A 21,206-nucleotide genomic window follows, 5' to 3' on the forward strand; every position below is an offset into this window, starting at 1 on the left:
ATGATGTTTTGGTGGTCGGGGGTGGGGTCATGATCAAGGGGACGGTAGGAGGAGGTGTCAGAGAGCTGGCGTCTGGCCTCGGTGATGTAGAGGTGAGTGCGCCATGCTACAACTGCGCCTCCCTTGTCCGCAGGTTTTACGGTGAGGTTGGGATTGGAGCGGAGGGCTGCACATTCTGTGGGGAAGAGGTTGGAGTGGGTGAGAAGGGTGGAGAGGTTGAGGCGATTGTTGTCTCGATGGCAGTTGGAGATGAAGAGGTCGAGGGAGGGTAGGAGGCCTTGGGGTAGTGTCCAGGAGGTGGGGGTGTGTTGGAGGCAGGAGAAGGGGTCAGTAGAGGGAGGGTTAGGCTCACGGTTAAAGAAGTAAGCGCAGAGGTGGCGTAAAAACTGTTTAACGTCCAAGCGTGAGCGGTATTTGTTGATGTTAGGGTGGAGGGGGACAAAGGTGAGCCCTTTACTGAGGACTGACTATTTGTCCTCAGTAAGGGAGAGGTCTGGGGGGGATGGTGAAGACTCAGCAGGGCTGGGTGCTACTGTCTCCTCTGGAGGCGGTGGGCTGTGCGGCGTCGGTGGTGGGAGGAGCGGAGTCAAAAAATAGTGTCACTTCTGTATGATAGAGTTGAGCATTGGTGGTGAAGGGAGTGAATGTTTGTGGATCTGGTGACAATCAGTTAAGCAGCTCTGTCCTGTATTGTGTCAAGCTTCTTCAATGATATTGCAATTGAACTCATGTATACAAGTGGGGAGTATTCCATCACGTACATCAGTTGTGCCTTGTGGATGATGGACTGATTTGGGGAGTCAGGACGCAAGCTATTCCCTGCAGAATTCCTAGTCATTGACCTGCTCTCCTAGACACTGTATTTGTAAGGCTGGTGAGTGATGTTGATCATGGGGGATTCAGTGATGGCCGGGCCTTGATACATTTGGTCATGGATAGCTTCAGTATCTGAGGATTCACAAGTGGTGCTGAACATTGTGCAGTCATAAGTGATGTTTACAAAGAATCAAAGCTTGCTACTAAATATTCGGGGATATGTGCTTTTTCCAGAAGGAGAGACAGGAAGGAAAGTCTTGTGGGGTAGCATTATTAGTACAGGATAGAATATGTCTGATAGCAAGAAATGCTGTTAGATCACAAGATTTTAGAATCCATACAAGTGGAGATAAGGATATCAAGGGGAAGAAGACACTAGTAGTAGTAGTAGTCTATAGGCCTCCCTAACTGTAGCTAGTTGATAGGACTGAGAAATTCTGTCATAATTAGAGTATGTAAAAATGATTGTGTTAGTCATGGGTGATGTCAAACTTCATATAGATTGGAACAATCGGATTGGGAGTGTAGCCTTGAAAAAAATTAGCGTGTTTGGGTCAGTTCCTAGAAAAATATATCCTGGATCTGTTCAGGGATCGGGCTATTTTGGATCTGGTGATTTCTAATGAGGCTGGTTTAATAAATGAAGACAGTTGATGAATCCCCTAGGAAACAGTGACCATAACATGGTAGAATTTAACATTCAGTTTTAGAGAGGGAGGAACTTGAGTTAGAAACAGTGTGTCAAGCTTCAGTAAGGAATGAGGAGAGAGCTGGCTGGCTAGACTGGGAAAGGAATTTACAAGCATATCTCTGAGAAAGAACGTTTCATTGAAGATGATAAGCCAAACTTGGTTAGTATATTTTTTCTTTCAACTTAATACCACGGGGCAAAGATTAATGGTAAGGCTGAAGATTGGGAAAATTCTAACAATTAACAAAAGACAACCAAAAGAACATAAAGGGAAAAGATAAAATGTGATGGTAAACTTGCAAGTAATATCAAAAGAGAGCAAAACTTCTTTAAATGTGTCAAAAGAAAGGTCAAACTGAATAAAGGTTCCTTTTGAGAATTGAGCTGGGGAAATAATGGGGAACTAAGAAATGGCAGAGAAGCTGAATAAATACTTTGCTTTGGTCTTCGCAATAGAAGACACGAATAACGTTCCAAAATTACTAAATAATCAAGGGGCAAAAGGAAGAGAGAAAATAAATACAATAGCTAGGGAAACCCATGGTGCTAAAACTACTTTAGTCCTCATCCCCTGATGAGATGCATCCGACGTTGCTAGAGATGGTAGATGCACTAATAGAAATCTACCAAGATTCCTTAGTTCTGGAAAAGTTCCAGAGGATCAGAAAATTTTTAATGTAAAATGTTCATTTAAAAAGGAATGAGAGTGCGAGAGGGGGATTGCAGACGCGCGTGAGAGAAAGGGTGGAGAGAGAAGGGGCGTGCGAGAGAGGGGGGGGCGCGCGTGCAGGAGAGGTGGGGGGCAAGGTGTGCTAGAGATGGGGCGTGCGTGAGTGAGGGAGGCAGGCAGGGAGAGAAGGTGCGCATGAGTGCGATTGTAGCAATGCATGAGAAGCGGGGTGCGCGGGCACATGAGTGCGAGTAGGGAGAGAGGAGGAGGATGGCACGTGCGTTAGAGTCGGGGGAGGAAGGGGGGTGGCATGCGTGTTAGAGTCGGGGGGAGGGAAGAGGTGCGAGGGAGGGTGGAAGGGGCGTGAGCGAGGGCGGGGGAGGGTGGAGGGGGCGCGTGAGCGGGCGAGAGAGAGAGGAGAGGGGTGCACATACAAGATAGTAGTGGGGGAGGGAGGGGATGGGCGTGCGCCAGGGAGAAGTCGGGAGAGTAGAGGCAGCGCGTGAGAGGGAGAGGAGGGGAGAGAGAGAGTAGGGTCAGCGCGTGCAAGAGAGGGAGGTATGCACAAGAGAGTAGGGGGAGGTGTGCGTGCAAGAGCAGTGGGGAAACAACAGGTTTGGGGGTGGGGGGGCGCATGTGTGCGAGAGAGAGAGAGCAGGAGCAGGAAGGGGAGGGAGAGAGAGGGCCGCCTGTGAGAGAGTTGTCGGAGAGGGGATGGGAGCGCGAGGTGGTGTGCACGTGTGCAAGAACCAAAGGGGACTTTTATTTAAACCCTGTACTATCTCTTTCTCGGGGGTGTTTGATGGGGACAGAGCGGAGGGTTTTTTTGTTTTATTTTAGGATTTGACTCCTCGATGTCCATCCGTAATTGCCCTGGAGCAAAGTGGTAGTGAACTGCTGCCTTGAACCACTGCCAACTGTGTAGTGTTAAACATCTATAGTGCTGTGGGGTGTAGTTTGAGGATTTTGACCCAATTATACTGAAGAAATGGCAATATGTTTCCAAGTCAGGATCGAGTGTGGCTTCGAGAGGAACCTTCACATGGTGGCATTCCCATGTGTCCATTCTCCCTGTCCTTCCAGGTTGTGGAGGTCATGGTTTGGGAAGAAGGGTCTAGGCCCGAAACATCAGCCTTCCTGCTCCTCTGCTGCTTGGCCTGCTGTGTTCATCCAGCTCTACAACTTGTTATCCCATGGTTTGGGAACTGCTGTCTAGGAGCCTTGATGAGTTGCTGCAGTACATCGTGTAAAGATGGGAGGTGAGTTACTTGCAGAATCCTCAGAAGGGCCAAGGCCACGGAGAGATTTGAAAACGAGGAACAAATTTTAAAATTAAGATGTTGCTTGACTGCAGCAATGTGACCAGGCCTGTGACAGAGGGGCAATAGGGAAATGGACTTGATGCATGTTCAAACATGCGGAATTTTGAATAACTTCAAGTTTACACAGTGTAGAATGTGGGAGCAGCAAATAGCTGAGATGGGGTGAAGTTGAGCAATGCTTCAAAGTTGGAATTAGATGATCTTGGTGATGACATGAACATGAAGTAGGAAATCCTGCTCAAGATCTTTATGATACCATGGTTGTGAGCAAACTGGCTTAATCTCCTACTTGCCAGGGAGGGGGGGCGAGTTGAAGAGATAACAAGGTGTAGAGCTGGATGAACACAGCAGGCCAAGCAGCATCAGAGGAGCAGGAAAGGTGACGTTTCGGGTCTGGACCCTTCTTCAGCAAATCGGCAGTTCCTGCTGTCTCTGAGGGGTGAGTTGGTTGTTATGGAGCAGAGTTTGGAACTGGAACCAAAAATATTAGCTTCAGTCTTTTGAGTATTTAAGTGGAGGAAATTCCAACTCCTCCTGTTTTGGATGTCAGATTAGCAGCCTGATAATCTAGCCTAGAACATTGAACAATACAGCCCAAAAACAGACCTTTTGGCCCATGATGTTGTGCTGAGCATGAGGCCAAATTAAACAAATCCCTTCTGCCTGCCCTTGGTCTACATTAAGCAAATCCCTTCTGCCTGCCCTTGGTCCACATTCCTCCAGTCGTTGCATATTCATTCGCTTATCTAAAAATCCCTTAAATGCCTCTTTCGTATCTGCCTCCACCACCACCACCAACACCTCCATCCCTGGCAGCATGTTCCGGACTCCTACCACTTTTTGTGTTTTTAAAAAAAAACTTGCCCCTTGCATCTCCTTTGAACTTTCCCCTCTCACCTTAAATGCATGCCCCCTAGTATTAAATATTTCAACTCTGGGAGAAAGATTCTGACCATCAATCCTATCTGTGCAACTCTAATTGTATAGACTTCTGTCAAGTCTCCCCTCAGCTTCTGCCATCCCAGAGAAAACAACCCAAGTTTTTCTACCCTCTCCTTTATAGCTCATACCCTCTAATCCAGGCAGCGTCCTGGTAAACCTCTACTGCGCCCTCTCCAAAGCCTTCATATCCTTCCTGTATTGTGGTGACCAGAATTGAAACCAATAGTCCAGGTGTTGCCTAACCAAAGTCTTATTAAGCTGCAACATGACATCCTGACTCTTGTACTCAATTCCCTGACCAATAAAGGTGAGCATGCTATACACCTTCATTCCCACCCTATCTACTTGTGCGGCAACTTTCAGAGCGCTATGGACTCGAACCCCAAGATCCTTCTGTACATCAATACTGTTTAGGGTCCGCCATTAACTCTATACTTTTCCTTCTCATTTGACCTCCCAAAGTGCAGCACCTCACACTTACCCAGATTAAACTCCATCTGCCATTTCTCCACCCATATCTGTAACTAATCTATATCCTGCTGTATCCATATGGCCAAGTCACCATGGATCCCATGCATCTTAAGTTTCTGGATGAGGCTGCCATGACAGACCTTGTCAAAAGTCTGACTAAAATCCATGTAATCAACATCCACTGCTCTAACCTCATCAATCACCTCCTTGAAAAATTCAATCAAATTGCTGAACCATAACCACACGAACCCATCCTGACCATTCCGAATTAGGCAATGCTTTTCCAAATGTGTGTAAATCGTATCCCTAAGAATTTTCTTCAATAGCTTCCCAATCACCCATCTGAGACTCACCAGTCTATAGTTTCCTGGATTGGGCTCTGCTGCCTTATCCACCTTTAATGCTCTTCAAGATACCCAACACCACCTCTTTCTTGATCTCAAGATGCCCTAGCATATAAGCATTCTCCGCACAAATCTCACTATTCTTCATATCCTTTTCCTGGGTGAATATTGAACCAAAGTACTTATTTAGAATCTTGCCAATATCCTCTGCCTTCAAACACAAGTCCCCTCCTTTATTCTTGAGTGGTCCTACCTTTTCCCTAGCTCTCCTCTTATTTTTAATGTATGTAGAGAATGTCTTAGGATTTTCTTTAACCTTACTTGCCGAGGTCATTTCTTGGCTCCTTTTTGCACTCCTAATTCGCTGCTTGAGTTCTTTCCTGCTTTCTTTATATTCCTCGTGGGCCCTGTCCGATTTTAGCTTCCTAAACCTTGCATGTACTTTTTCCCTTTTGACTAAATTCATAACCTCCCTCAATGTCCAAGGGTCCTTTCCCTTGCCGTCTTTGTCCTTCCTCGTTATTGGAACATGGTAGTCCTGAACTCTGATCAGCAGGTCTTTAAACAACTCTCACAAGTCAAATGTGGATTTGCCCGACAATAGCTCCTCCACATTAACACTCCATAGCTTCTGCCTAATACTGATGCGATTTGCCCTCCCCCAATTTAGTACTTTCCTGCAAGGTCCTGACTTATCCTTATTCATAGCTATCTTAAAACTTGAGCAGTTGAGATCACTGTGTGCAAAATGCTGTCCCACTGAAAAGTTAGTCACCTTGCTAGGCTCATTAGCTGATACAAGGACCAGTATGGATCTTCCTCTAGCTGGACTGTGCACATACTGTTTCAAGAAACCCTCTTGGATGCACCTCATTCTGTCCCCCTCTAAGCCTGTTGCTTTAAGGGAGTCCCAGTCAATTTGGGGAAGTTGAAGTCACCCACAATGGCAACCCTGTTGTTATTGCATCTTTCCATAATCTTGGCCTATGTATTTGTTCCTTAATGTCTCGGTGGCTGTTGGGGGGCAGATAGCATATTCCTTTCAGAGTGATTTCACCGATCTTATTTTTAAGCTCTACCCATATTACCTCAGTGGATTAGCCCTCCAGTATTTGATGTTCTTCCTTATTAGTAATGAAAATCCTCCACCCCTTTTACCTCCATCTCTATCTCGTCTGAAACAATGAAATCTTGGAACGTTGAGCAGCCAGTCCTGTTCCTGTCTCAAGCAATTCTCTGTAATGGTCACAATGTCATAGTCCCATGTAATGATCCAGGCTCTAAGCTCATCTGCCTTACCTATAATACTGCTTGAGTTGAAATTCAGCCCATTAGCACCATCATGTTCCTTTACCTGTCTCTCCCGAATACCAGTAGTGAACTTCCCTGCAAGGAAGTTAGTTCCTCTCCAGTTTAGGTGCAACCCGTCCCTCTTGTACAGGTCACCCGTGTCCCAGAAGAGGTCCCAATGATCCAGGAACCTGAAGCCCTGCTCCCTGCACCAGCTTCTTAGCCACACATTCATCTGTCCCTTTTTTCTATTCCATGCCTCGCTAGCACGTGACATTGGTAGTAACCCAGAGATTACTATCCACGAGGTCTTGCATTTCAGCCTCTTTCATAACTCCCTGTCCTCACTCCACAGAACTTCATCCTGTTTTTACCAGTGTGGTTGGTACCAATGTGCACAACGACCTCTGACTGCTCACCTTCCTCTTTAAGAATTTGATTTGATTTATTGTAGTCACGTGTCCCTATGTACAGTGAAAAACATTGTTTGTGAACAATACAGGTAGATCATAGTAAGCATGGACACACAGATCGTAGGGTGCTTAGAGCCATTCAGGTCAGACTGCACAGGAGGTGCACAAAGCAAGATCAACAAGGGACAGCCTCTCAGTAGCCAGATCTGTGGCACCACAGCTGGCTCTGCTGTACAGCAGGATGTGGCAAAGTCTAGGCGAGTGATAGTCATAAGTGATTTGATAGCCAGGGGCACAGATAGGCATTTCTACAGCTGTGAATGAGACTCTAGGATGGTGTGTTGCCTCCCTGGTGCCAGGGTCCTTGATGTCTCTGAGTGGGTACAGGACATCCTGAAGCGGGAAGTAAAGAGCCAGAAGTCATTGTTCGTATTGGCACAAATGACATAAGTGGGAAGAAGGAAGAGGTCCTGTGAAGACAATTCAGGGGTTTAGGTAGGGAGCTAAAATGCAGGACTACCAGGGTAGTAATATCAGGATTACTACCTGTGCCACGAGCTAGTGAGGCTAGGAACAGAGACAGTGTAATTGAACACGTGGCTGCAGAGCTGGTGTAGGAGGGAGGGCTTTAGATATATCGACAGTGGGATGTCTTCTGGGGAAGGTGGGACCTGTACAGGAAGGACGGGTTGTACCTGAACTGGAGGTGTGCCAATATCCTGGGCGGGAGGTTTGCTAGAGCTCTTCGGGAGGGGTTAAAACTAGTGTGGCAGGTGTTGGGAACCGAAATACTAGGCTAGTAAGTGCAGGGATTGAGGACAAAGGTGTGACAGAGATATGTGTAGCACAGAGTAAGAGCAGGCACAGGGAAGTTGTGGAGTTCAGAGGGATTAGAGGACTGGAATGCATTTACTTCAATGCAAGTAGTAAAGCAGGTAAGCCAGATGAACTAAGAGCATGGATTACTGCATGGAATTATATTATTGCCATTACAGAGACATGGTTAAAGGAGGGACAGGACTGGCAGCTTAACATTCCTGGATGTCGCTGTTCTAGAAGGGACAGAAAGGGAAACAAAAGGGTTGGGGCAATTGCACTGCTGATTACGGATCACATCACAGCTGTGTTGAGGGAGGGCAATGTTGGAGGGATCTTGCATTGAGGCATTATGGGTGGAGCTCCGGAAAGGAAGGGTGAAATCACAATGTTGGGAGTTTTCTATAGATCTCCCAACAGCCCACAGGAGACAGAGGAGTAGATGTGCAGTCAGATACTGGAAAAGTGTGAAAAGAGCAGGGTAGTTGTTGTGGATGACTTCAACTTTCCTCTTATTGACTGGGAATCCCTTAGAGCCAAGGGCTTGGATGTAGAGCAATCTGTTAGTTGTGTCCAGGAGGGCTTTTTGATGTAGTATATTGACAATCCAACCAGCCAGGAGGCCATATTAGACTTGGTCCAAGGGAATGAGGTGATTGATGTTTCAGTTGGAGATAATTTTGGGCTTTGTGACCATAACTCCATAAAATTTTGAGTAGCCATGGAAAAGGACACAAGTTGCCCTTGGGTGAGGGTGCTTAATTGGGCAAGAGCCAATTACACCCAAATTAGACAGGAACTGGAGAATGTGGATTGGGAGCAGTTATTTGAGGGCAAATCTACCTGTGGCATATGGGAGGCTTTTAAAGAACAACTGACTAAAGTGTCCCTGCAATCCTAAAGGATAGGAATGGCAGGATTCAGGAACCGTGGATGATACAGGAAATTGTAAGGTTAGTCGAAAGAAAAAGGGACGCGTATGACAAGTCCAGGCAGCCACAAACTGACAAAGCTCTGGAGGAGTACAGAGAAATTTGGAAGGAACTTAAATGCACAATTAGGAAGGCAAAAAGGGGCAATGAAATGTCTTTAGGGTCAGGGAGAATCCCAAGGCTCTTTATGGATATGTTAGGAGAAGGAAGGTAACAAGGGAAAGAGTAGGCCCACTCAAGGACGAAGGAGGGAAATTATACGTAGACCCACAGGAAGTGGGGGAGGTCCTGAATGAGTACTCTATCGGTTTTCACTAAGGAGAAGGACATAACTAATGTTCAGGTCAGGGATGAGTGTGTGAATACTTTTAGAGAGTGTCAACGTATTGAAAGAGGAAGTTTTGGGAATCCTAAATTGCATTATGATAGACAAGTCCCAAGGACCAAATGAGATCTACCCCAGGTTACTCAGAGAGGCAAGGGAGGAAATAGCTAGGGCATTGGAAGATATCTTCACATCCTCATTGACCACAGGTGAAGTTCCAGAGGACTGGAGATTAGTGAATGTTGTTCCCCTGTTGAAGAAAGGATGCAGGGACAATCCAGGAAACTATAGGCTGGTGAGCTTGATGTCTGTGGTGGGGAAGCTCTTGGAGAAGATACTGAGGGACAAGATATATGTGCATTTGAAGGGAAATGAACTAGTTAGTGACAGGCAGCATAGTTTTGTCTGGGGAGGGTTGTGTCTCACCAACCTGATTGAATTTTTTGAAGAGGTAATGAGGATAATTGATGGGGGAAGGGCTGTGGATGTAGTTTATATAGACTTTAGTAAGGCATTTGATAAAGTCCCACATGGCAGGTTGGTACAAAAAATAAAATCGCAAGGGATTAGGGGTGGCCTGGTTAGATGGATAGAAAACTGGCTTGGTCATAGAATACAGGGGGTAGTGGTGGAAAGATGTTTTTCAGAATGGATACTGGTAACTAGTGGTATTCCACAGGTGTCAGTCTTAGGTCCTCTGTTGTTTGTAGTATATGTATAAATGATCTGGAGGAAAATATGGGTGGTCTGGTAAGCAAGTTTGCTGATGACACGAAGATTGGTGGAGTTGCTGATAGTGCCAACTATTGTGAAAGTATACAGCAGGATATGGATAGATTGGTGACTTGGATACAGAAATGGCAGATGGAGTTTAATCCAGACAAATGCGAGGTGATGCATTTTGGAGGATCAAAATTAGGTGTGAATTATATTGTAAGTGGCAGAACCCTTAGGAGTACTAACATTCAGGTGGATCTGGACGGATCTACAGTTCCCTGAAAGTGGCAACACAGGTAGCCAAGGTGTTTAAGAAGGCATATGGTATGCTTGCCCTTATCGCCCGGGGTGTGGAGTACAAGAGTTGGCAAAACATTTTGCAGCTATATTAAAACCCTTGTTATACCACATTTTGAGTATTGTGTGCCGTTTTGGTCACCACACTACCAGAAGGCTGCGGAAGCTTTGGAGAGAGTACAGAGAAGGTTCACCAGGATGTTGCCTGGTCTCCAGGGCATTGACTATGAGGAAAGATTAAAAAGACGAGGATTGTTTTCACTGGAAAGATGGTGGCTGAGAGGAGACCTGATAAGAGGTCTACAAAATTATGAGAGGCATAGATAGGGTGGATAGTCAAAGGCTTTTTCCCAAGGTTGAAGTTTCAATTGCAAGGGGGCACAGGTTCAAGGTCAGAGGGGGAAAGTTTAAGGGAGATATGCGAGGGAAGTTTTTCATGCAGAGAGTGGTAGCTGCCTGGAATGCAGTACCAGAAGAGGTGGTGGAAGCGGGCACATTGAAGACATTTAAGAGGCACCCAGATGGGTACATGAATAGGAAGGGAATAGAGGAGTACGGATCGAAAAATGGCAGGCTTGTTTTTAGATTAATTAGGGCATGATGGTTGGCACAGGCTTGGAGGGCCGAAGGGCCTGTACCTGTGCTGTACTTTTTCATTTGTTCATTTGTAGCTGTTCCGAGACATCCTTGACCCTAGCATTAGAGAGGCAACATACCAACCTGGAGGCTTGTTTGCAGTCATAGGAATCCCTTACAATTGAATCCCCTGAAACTGTTGCATTCTTGCACTTTTTAACTTCACTTGTGCATCACTGATGGATCTGCTGTAACAAATTTATGTGCTGCTGCTTTCCTCTCAACAGTATGCAAGATGATATTTTCTGAAGAAGGGTCTAGGCCCGAAACGTCAGCCTTCCTGCTCCTCTGATGCTGCTTGGCCTGCTGTGTTCATCAGCTCTACATCTTGTTATCTCAGATTCTCCAGCATCTGCAGTTCCTACTATCTCTGCAAGATGATATATCTGTTTTGCTGGGGAATAGCTACAGCACTTCCCACCTAGACCTCTTGCTCTGCCTATTCCATTCCCGCTGTAGAGTCTTAGCCTGTGGTGTGACCAATACTTTCCACGACAGTCTCCACCTTGTGGATGCTTCACAATGTCCCCTGCCATTGCTCCAGCTCCAAAACCCAGTCTTCCAGGAGCTGAAGCAAAGGCACTTCCTGCAGTGCCCTGGCCATTGGAAGAGTTCCTGGTTTCCCACATAGAGCAGGAAAAGCACACCATGACTTGAATTCTCCTGCCATAATGTACTCCTTTTAAATTAACCCTTTTGGAAGATGCTTAAAATCAAATAATGGCAGTTACTGTACGGCCCTTTATTCCCTGGTATTCGTTATCTAGAATATAGTCCGTACAAACTATAAACCTCAAAGAAAAAGCAAAAAAGGGTGGGAGAGACTTACAGATTTAGGGAAGGTAAGAGAGCAGTGAAGTCAGAGGGCGGAGAGCATAGTGAGTTGCGATTGAAATCACAGAGGAGAGTGTTCATTCAGTGCAGTGGTTTAAAGTAAAAATGAGGAATACCTTGCTGCTTAAAAGAAATGTTGTCATACTTGGAAGACTGGGGGAGCGGTATGGTTTTGAAGGAGAGATGGGAGGAGTGGGATGAGTTAAGATGCTCAAAGGAGGAGAAAGTGCAGGAGGATTATTTTATAATGAATGCCAGGACAATCTATCTGGGATGAGTGGTAAAAGATGCCCAAGGCTTCAGTTTCTCAAGGTTGAGAATGACTTACACTACATGTTGTAAATCATAGTAGTATGTGCTGGTTGAAGTGTTTGATTGATATGTCTAGATGTTTATGTGTGCTCACCCTGACACCTCGACTTTCACTTTCTGCACGTGCCCAATGCAGTGTCTGTTCAGTGCCTTCCTGAATGAGCCTTCTCCATTCTGTTTCAATACCCTCCTGGGAGTTTTGGACTGTGATGAGTTCTGAGTAAAGCCATTGTTTTGGAGTCAGGAGATGAAAGATGTATCCTGCTCAACAGAGCTAGTTTGGAGCAATCAGCCCTTTGAAGCTGAGAATGTTAGTATGAAAGAGGGTGCTGTTGGATAGCCTTACTTGTCTCTGATTTGATAGTTCTTATAAAGGTGCCACTGGTGGAAGATGTAACAAGACACGACAGTTTCATTAAGAATGACTATTTTGTCGCTCTTCAGCCAGGTTTCCATTAAGGCTGTGATGTTGATGAAATCATCCACAGTAAGTTGATGAATGGTAAATAGTTCTCAAATGAATAAATGTTCTAGAGAAAGAGAGGTGGTGAGAGCTGAACTTGAGTCAGCAGTGGGAGAGTGAGGTTGAATAGGCAGAAAATTGGCAAGTTTACCCCCAGAAGGTATAAAGATGGGGAAGTCAATGAGAGAGTGGATTGGGGTGATTGGCTTTGCTCATGAGTCAGAATCAATGCCTCCGAGCCTGTCAACAGATACCAAGAAAAGCAGAGCAGGAAACTGTAGGTTTATCTAATAGGGTGTTTAATAGGATAAGGCCTGGTAGGTGGTAAGAGAGCAGGAAGGTAAAATACTTAGGGTTTGGACGTGGGATTTGGGAGGTCAGAGTACATGAGGTTGAATTGAAAGTCCCATGACAATCGAGGACAGCACATAATACTAGAAGGCTATTGGGGAAAACTTAAAAGATAAAATGGAAAAAGATTGATGCGCTTTGGTCTAAAGCGACAGGCAAAAGTTGGAATTCAGGAAAACACAAGTTACGCAGGTACGTAGAAATACGGATACATAAAAATATGATATTAAACAGGAAATGCATGGCAATGATGGGGTTATAGTCCAGAGTTCAAGTCAGAGGCTACAGTGTGGAGTAATGATGACTTAGGAAAAGTGTACTTAGCAAGAAGTGTCAAAGAAGTTTTTGAGTGGAGATAGAAGCCCTATGGTGTAGAGCTGGCCCTTTGGACCATTGAATCCACACAGGCCCTCTGAAGAGCATCCCACCCACACCCTCCCACCCCAACCTATCATGTAACCCTGCATTTCCCATGGCTAACACACCTAACCCTGGCATCCCTGAACACTATGGGCAATTTAGCATGGCCAATCCACCTAGCCTGCATACCTTTGGACTGAGAGAGGCAACCGGAGGAAATCCATGCAGACATGGGGAGAATGTGCAAACTCCACATAGACAGGGTGGAATCGAACCCAGATCCCTGGTGCTGTGAGGCAGTAATGCTAACCGCTGACGCACCATGCCACCAATGTTTGGAGAAATTGTTGAATTTATTTGAGGGCCAAAGATTGGGAAGACACATGATTGGGAGTATTTTCATAGGAATTAAGCTGCAGGAGTTACTGGGACTCTGTTGTAAAATCGGAAAACACAAAGCAGCAAATGATTTCTTCCCTGACTATTAAATATGAGAGCATCCATTGTCTTAATTTCAATAATATTCTGCTTTTCTGTTCTTCCTGTGAAATGGACATTGACTATAAAATTTAGGAGCAGAAGTAGGCTATTTAGCCCATCAAGACTGCTTTGCCATTCAGTGAGATCATGGCTGTTCTGATAACCCTCAGCTTAATTTTCCTATCTTATCCCCATAACACTTAAGACCCTGACTGATTTAAAAAGCTATCTCTCACAGCATTGAATATACTTAATGACCAGTCATATTTTCCACAGTATGTTCCACCTGCCATATTTTTGCTCATTCGCTTAACCTGTGTGCCCCTCTGCAAACCGTGTTCTCAGCAAGGCTTGCTGTCCTGCTTTTGCATTACCAGCAAAATTGGATTTGCAAAGCACTTATGATCTACATTAATGACTTGAAGAGACTAAGTAATTGAGGCTGCAGCACTGATCCCTGTGGCACACACTACTCAAGGGCTTCTGATCTGAAAGTGACCCCTCTTTCCTGACACTATTTGGTACAATCATACGAACATAAAAATTAGGAGTAAGACTTTTGGCACCTTGAACCTGCTCTGCCTTTTGATAAGGAAGTGGTTGATTTGATTGTGTCCTTGATTTTCCACACTACCCCTTTGACTCCTTTCTCAGACATCTATCTATCTTGGCCTTAAAAATATTCAATGACCCTAACTTCAATGTCACAAGCTTTTATCTATGTCATAACCTTTTATGTGGCACCTGCCTTGGAAAATCCAAATGTACTGTATCTATTCCAGTATCAGCCTGACATATTTCATCCTCAAAGAACTGGAGATGGGCAGCATGGTCACACATGATTAGCACTGCTGCCTCAGTGCCAGGGACATGACTTCAATTCCAGTCTTGGGCGACTGTTGAGTTTACACGTTTGCTCATGTCTGTGTGGGATTCTGCTGTGTGTTCCAGTTTCCTCTCTCAGTCCAAAGATGTGCAGTGGTTTTTTGGATTTGACATGCTGAATTGCCCCGTAGTGTACAGGGATGTGCAGGCTACATGAATTAGCCATGGTAAATGCAGGGATAGAGTAGGATTTGCTCTTCAATGCAGACTCGATGGGCTGAATGGCCTCTATCTGCACTGTAAGGATTCTATAACTCTATGAATTCTGTAATAAATTTGTCAAAACACTATTTCTTTTTCATAACCAGACTGAGTTGATGTGGTTTTATGTTCTGATTTTCAAAATATTCCTCTGCTAGTTCTTGCAGAATAGATTCCAGCATTTTCCTAATTATAAATGCTGTACACGCACTGACCTGGCATTTCTTGCTTTCAGTTTCCATCTTCTTGAAAAGGTGCATCGCATTTTCAGTTTTCCAATTCACTTTCCAGAAGTACGGGAATTTGAAATCAATCCACCCAGTTTCTCTGCAGCCACTTCTTTCAGGGGATGCAGATCATGAGGTCTGGGATGCTTGTATGCCCTTTAATCCTTTTAGCTTATTTCTGGATTTATTTTTCCAGCATACATGTTTGTTTCAACTTTCTATGCACCCTGATTTTCTGCTATTCTTGGGGTGCTTTTTGTGTAGTTCCAGGCCCAACCATAGGGATGTTTACAGTTGATTGCGCAATGTTTAACACCATTTGCAACTCCTCAGATACTGAAGCAGTTCATGTCCAAAACCTCGACAACTTTCGGGCTTGAGCGAATAAGTGTCAAGAAACATTGAGTCTTCGCAAGTGCCAGGCAGGGACCATCAACAACAAGACATAATGTAACTATTGCCTCTTGATGTTCAGTGGCATGATTATTGAAGAATACTCCCCTCTCAACTCCCAGGAAATTACCAGTGACCAGAGTCTGAACTGTGGCTACAGGAACAGATCAAGAGCTGGGAATTCTGCAGTAACTTAACTCCAGAATCCCCAAAGCTTATCCACCATCTGCAAGGTGTAAGCCGGGACTATAATACAACATCTTCCTCTTTCCACGATGAGTTTGACACCATGCAGAACAAAGCAGCCCATTTGATTGGCAGCACATCAACAAGCATCCACTCTCTCCAGCACTGTCGCACTATTCGCCAAAGATCCTTAGACAGCCCTTCCAAACCCACAACCATCTAGAAGGACAATGGCAACGGATGGGGCAACACTATGGCTCCGTGATTAGAGTCATAGAATTATACAGCATGGAAACAACTTGTCCAAGCCGACCAGATATCCTAAATTAATCTAGTCCCATATGCCAGCATTTGGCCCTCAACTCTTCATATTAAAGTATCCATCCAGATGCCTTTGAAATATTGTAATTGTACCAGCCTCGTCCATTTCCTCTGGCAGTTTATTCCGTACACACACCACCCTCTCCATGGAAAAAGTTGCCCCATAGGTTCCCTTTAAATCTTTCCTCTCTCATCTTAAACGTATGCTGTCTAATTTTAGACCCCCCTGCCCTGGGAAAATGACCGTGACCTTACCGTTAACTGGATTCGTCCTTCCCTGATTTGCCTTACCGAAATGCAAAACGTCACATTTATCTAAATTAAACTCTATCTGCCACGACTCGACCCATCAGATCAAGGTTTTATAGTACTCTGAGATAACCTTCTTCACTGTGCACTACACCACTTATTTTGGTGTCATCTGCAACTTACTAACCATACCTCCTATATTCTTCCAAGTCATTTATATAAATGACAAAAAGCAGTGGATCCAGCACCGATCCTTACGGCACACCGCTGGTCATAGGCCTCCAGTCCAAAAAGCAACCCTCCACCACCACCCTCTGTCTCCTACCTTTGAGCCAATTTTGTATCCAAATGTTGAGCTCTCCCTAAATTCCATATGACCTTACCTTGCCAACTAGACTACCATGCAGAACCTTGTTGACTGCCTTGCTGAAGTCCATATAGACAACATTCACCACTCTGCCTTCATCAATTTTCTTTGTCACTTCTTCAAAAAACTCAATTGAGACACAGTTTCCCATGCACAAAGCCATGTTGACTATCCATAATCGGTCCTTGCCTTTCCAAATACATGTAAATCCTATCCCTCACAATCCCCTCAAACAACTTGCCCACCACTGACTTCTGGCTCACCTGACTATAGTTCCCTGGTTTTTTTCTTACCAGCTTTCTTAAATAATGGCACCACGTTAACCAACCTGCAGTCTTCTGGCACCTCACCTATGGCTATCAATGGTACCAATATCTCAGCATTTGTGCATAGGTACCCAAGCATTACCACCATCAGTTTCAAGATAAGACACTGAAACATAATCTGAAGCAAATATGTAAATAAACTGTGCTCAGTTATAACAAAATTTTCATGTTTTGAAGTTATTATTTTAGACCCTCCAATCAAAACCCGTAAATGAGGTATATTTCCTCAGAAGGTAAAGGTAGGCCAAACAAACACAAAACTCCCTTGATTAAAAAGCAGATGGAGATTAAAATAATGAAGAACAATAGGTATCAAGTTGAAAATACAACTAAATATAGAAGGTTCAGAAGGGAGGTAGGAAAATAGGGATTATGAATAAAGATTAGCATATAACAAATAAAGGGGAATCTCAAGAGACCTGTACATGCACATAACATTTCCCCAGTACTGAAGTTCAACTGACTTGTCTGTAATTGCTGGGCTTATCCTTACAACTTTCTTTTGGACAAGGGTGTTATATTTGCAATTCTGCAATCCTCTGGCATCAACCCTGAGTCCAGGAAACATTAAAAAATTATTGCCAGTGCCTTTGCAATTTTCACTCGCATTTTCTTCAATGGTGCTGGTGCTTCACAGTGCCAAACACCTGGGTTCAATTCCATCCTCTGACCACTGTCTGTGTGGAGTTTGCACATTCTCCCCATGTCTGCATGGGTTTCCTTGAAGTGCTCCAGTTTCCTCCCACAGGATATGCAGATTAGGTGGATTGGCCATGCTGAATTGCCCATAGTGTGCAGGGATGTGCAGGCTAGGTGGATTAGCCATGGGAAATGCACAGTTACAGGGGTCGGGTCTGAGTGAGATGCTCTTTGGATGTTCGATATGGAGTCAATGCAGCCAGTTTCCACACTGTAGGAATTCTAATAAAATATTGATACATGGGAACACCACCTACCAGTTCCTCTCCGAGCCATTCACCATCCTGACTTGGAAATAAGTCGCCGTTCCTTCATTGTCACTGGGTCACAACCCTGGAATTCCCTACCTAAAGGCATTATGTGTCAATATATGGCACATGGACTCCAGTGGTTCAAGAAGGCAGTTCACCTTGGCAGTTTCTCAAGGGCAATTAGGGATGGGCAATAAATGTTAGCCCAACCAGCAATGCTGTATAAAGTTTAGAACAAGATTTCCCTGCTCCTATGTTCTATGCCCTGGCTAATGAAAGCAGGCATTTGCTATGCTATCTTCACCACCCAATCTACCTGTGCTGATGCCTTTAGGAATCTATGGACTTGGGTACCATTGTCTCTCAGTACTCCGGAGGGACCTACCATTCATTGTATACATCTTTCCCTTTTTAGACCTCCAAAAATACATCATCTCATACTTATCAGGATTAAATTCCATCTACCATTGCTGTGTCCAATTTACCAGCTGATCAACATCAAACTGTAGCCCCAGATCATCTTTCTCTGTATCAACAATACCAATTTTCATGTAATCTGCAAACTTAATTAATTATACATTTTACATTCATGTCTAAGACATGAATGTCCATAACAAATGACAGGGGTCCCAGCACCATTCCCTGTGGCACACTGCTGGTCACAGGCTTCTAATCACAAAAACAATCCTCTACCAGCACCCTTTGCCTCTCATTTGTAAGCCAGTTTTGGATCCAGTTTGGCAACTTGCAGTGGATCCAATGGGCTCTTATCTTTTGAACCAACTTTCCATGTTGGATCTTGTCTATATAAAGCACATTAACAGCACTACCCTTGTCAATATCTTTAGTCACCTTTTCAAAAAACTTAATTAAGTTAGTCAGACAGGATCTGCCTCCAACAAATCAGTGGTGACTACCCCTGTTAAATCCTTGCCTTTCCAAGAGTTGATTAATCCTGGTTCTCAGAATTTTTTTCCAATAATTTTCCCACCACTGACCCAAGACTAAGTGATGTGTAGGTGCCAGTGATGGATTAGGGTGGGCAAGGTCATAAGTCACACAACACCAGGTTCTCGTCCAGCAGGTTTATTTGAAAACACAAGGCTTAGGAGCCTTACTCCTTCTACAGGTGTTAGCGAGGGAGTAGTATCAGACACAGAATATATAAGTAAAAGATCAAAGGGTCACACCACTGATGGAGATGTATTAAACAAAACTAAGATGCTGTTAAAACTTTCTAATTGATTAAAGATTTAATTGATTAATATATATATATGGAAATCCCCGAATTTCTTTCAAGTCACAGTCCTGAGAGAACTAAAGGTTTTATCAGTGTAAAGAAGATATGACATTTTAGGTCAGGCAGTGGATGTTAGGTGTGAGGCCTTGTTTAGAATCTTTGTGTTTTGGTTTTATTTCTAAAGCAGGTATTCATAAAACGTCATGTTGACTGACTGTCTATAAACTGTGTGCTTTTTGAACAAAATAGAATGTATCCACAAATACAAAATCTCCCTATAGATTCGTGTGTGTGTGAGAGAGAGGTGGAGGAGCGGGAGAGAGTGTGTGTGTGAGAGAGTGAGTATGTGCGTGTGTATGCTTGTGTGGGTATTGTGTGATGGGGTCACCTTCCTAGTTAAGGCTGTCCTGTAGGGTACCGAACTTAGCTATCAGCCTCTGCGCGGTGACTCTGCATTGTTGTGTAGCCGCAAGTCAGACGAAGTGCTCTCTAATTTCCTGGCATATCCCTAATGCCCTTCTTCAACAAAGAAAACCTCTTGTTTTCAGCGGCAGCAGCGCGAGCCAGAGTGCCAACGGGAAGGTAAGGCAGTTTTTGTATTCTCCCTGTATAAAAACTTACCTCGTGCAGCAAGCGGCCCTCTTGTTTTCAGCGGCGGATGTGTGGAGGGAATGCGAGCCAGGAGGAAACAGATAAATTCGGGCATTGGCTAAACCCGAAACACTACACGTGTAGTGTTTCCCACCCGTCGTCCTCCTCTAACCAAAAAAGACTGTGTGGAGGTTCGGTAAGGTAAGGCTTTTTTTTTTTTATTCTTCTTCTGGAAATCTCGAGTAGAGGGAATGGAAGCTAGGGCCGTTGCATGCTCCTCTTGCAGGATGTGGGAGGTAAGGGTCACTGCTGGTGTCCCCTCTGACTTCACCTGCAAGAAGTGCACCCAACTCCAGCTCCTCAAAAACCGTGTCAGGGAACTGGAGCTGGAGCTGGATGAACTCCGGATCATTCGGGAGGCTGAGGGGGTGATAGAGAGGAGTTACAGGGAGGTGGTCACACTCAAGGTACAGGAGAAAGGTAGCTGGGTGACTGTCAGGAAGGGGAAAGGGAATAGGCAGACAGTGTAGGGATCCCCTGTGGCCGTTCCCCTCAATAATAAGTATACCATTTTGGATACTGTTGGTGGGGGGGGGGAAACGACCTACCAGGGGAAGGCCATAGCGGACAGGTCTCTGGCACTGAGCCTGACCTTGTGACAAAGGAGGGAAGGGGGGAGAATAGGAGAGCAATTGTAGTGGGGGATTCAATAGTAAGAGGCACAGACAGGCGGTTCTGTGGATGTGAACGAGATGAAAGGATGGTATGTTGCTTCCTGGGTGCCAGGGTCTGTGATGTCTCGGATTGTGTCTTCAAGATCCTTAAGGGGGAGGGTGAGCAACCAGCAGTCATGGTACGCATCGGTACCAATGACATAGGTAGAAAAAGGATGAGAATGTGAAAAACGAGTACAGGGAGTTAGGTTGGAAGCTGAAGTCCAGGACAAACAGGGTAGTTATCTCTGGATTACTACCAGTGCCACGCGATAACGAAGTAAGAAATAGGGAGAGAGTGCAGCTAAACACGTAGCTACAAGGCTGGTGTAGGAGGGAAGGCTTCCATTATGTGGATAATTGGAGCACATTCTGGGGAAGGTGGGACCTGTACAGTAAGGACGGGTTGCACCTGAACCGGAAGGGCACAAATATCCCGGGAGGGAGGTTTGCTAGAGCTGTACGGGATGGTTTAAACTAGTTTGGCAGGGGGTGGGGAACCGGATTTATAATTCAGAGGATGAGGTATTCGGCCTTCCAACAGACACAACAGGGAGCGAGGTGGTTTATAAAGAAATGCGGTCGATGGAGCGTAACTGCGGACACCGAGATGGTTTGAGGTGTGTATACTTCAATGCTAGATGTATCAGAAATAAAGTGGATGAACTTAGAGCATGGGTCTGTACTTGGAACTACGATGTTGTGGCCATTACAGAAACTTGGGTAACTCGGGGAGAGGAATGCATGTTGGAAGTTCCGGGATTTAGATGCTTTAAAAGAAATAGGGAGGGTGGAAAAAGAGGTGGGGGAGTGGCATTGCTAGTCAGGGCGTGTATAGCAGCTACTGAAAGGCAGTTCGAGAATGATATGTCTACAGAGTCAGTTTGGGTTGAGATCAGGAGCAAGAAAGGAGCAGTCACTTTGTTGGGGGTTTTTTACAGACCCTCTAATAGTTGCAGAGAAGTAGAGGAGCGGATTGGGAGGCAGATACTGAAAAGATGCAGAAGTCACAGGGTTGTAGTCATGGGTGACTTCAACTTTCCAAATATTGATTGGAAACATTTTAGTTGTAATA

General features: G+C 44.9%; 1 protein-coding gene across 1 annotated transcript in view; it reads left to right on the top strand.

Annotated features, from left to right (window-relative positions):
- The first annotated feature begins 12,249 nt into the window (after positions 1–12,249).
- LOC109921424 (integral membrane protein DGCR2/IDD-like) overlaps positions 12,250–21,206 on the top strand; it is a 57,445-nt gene continuing 48,488 nt past the window's right edge. Inside the window, exons 1-2 of the mRNA XM_048611679.1 lie at positions 12,250–12,315; positions 19,376–19,409. Of these exons, the coding sequence (XP_048467636.1) occupies positions 12,250–12,315; positions 19,376–19,409 (100 nt within the window). The remainder of the gene's footprint in view (positions 12,316–19,375; positions 19,410–21,206) is intronic.

Source organism: Rhincodon typus, chromosome 24 (assembly GCF_021869965.1).
Source record: "Rhincodon typus isolate 14 chromosome 24, sRhiTyp1.1, whole genome shotgun sequence".
Lineage (NCBI taxonomy): Eukaryota > Metazoa > Chordata > Chondrichthyes > Orectolobiformes > Rhincodontidae > Rhincodon > Rhincodon typus.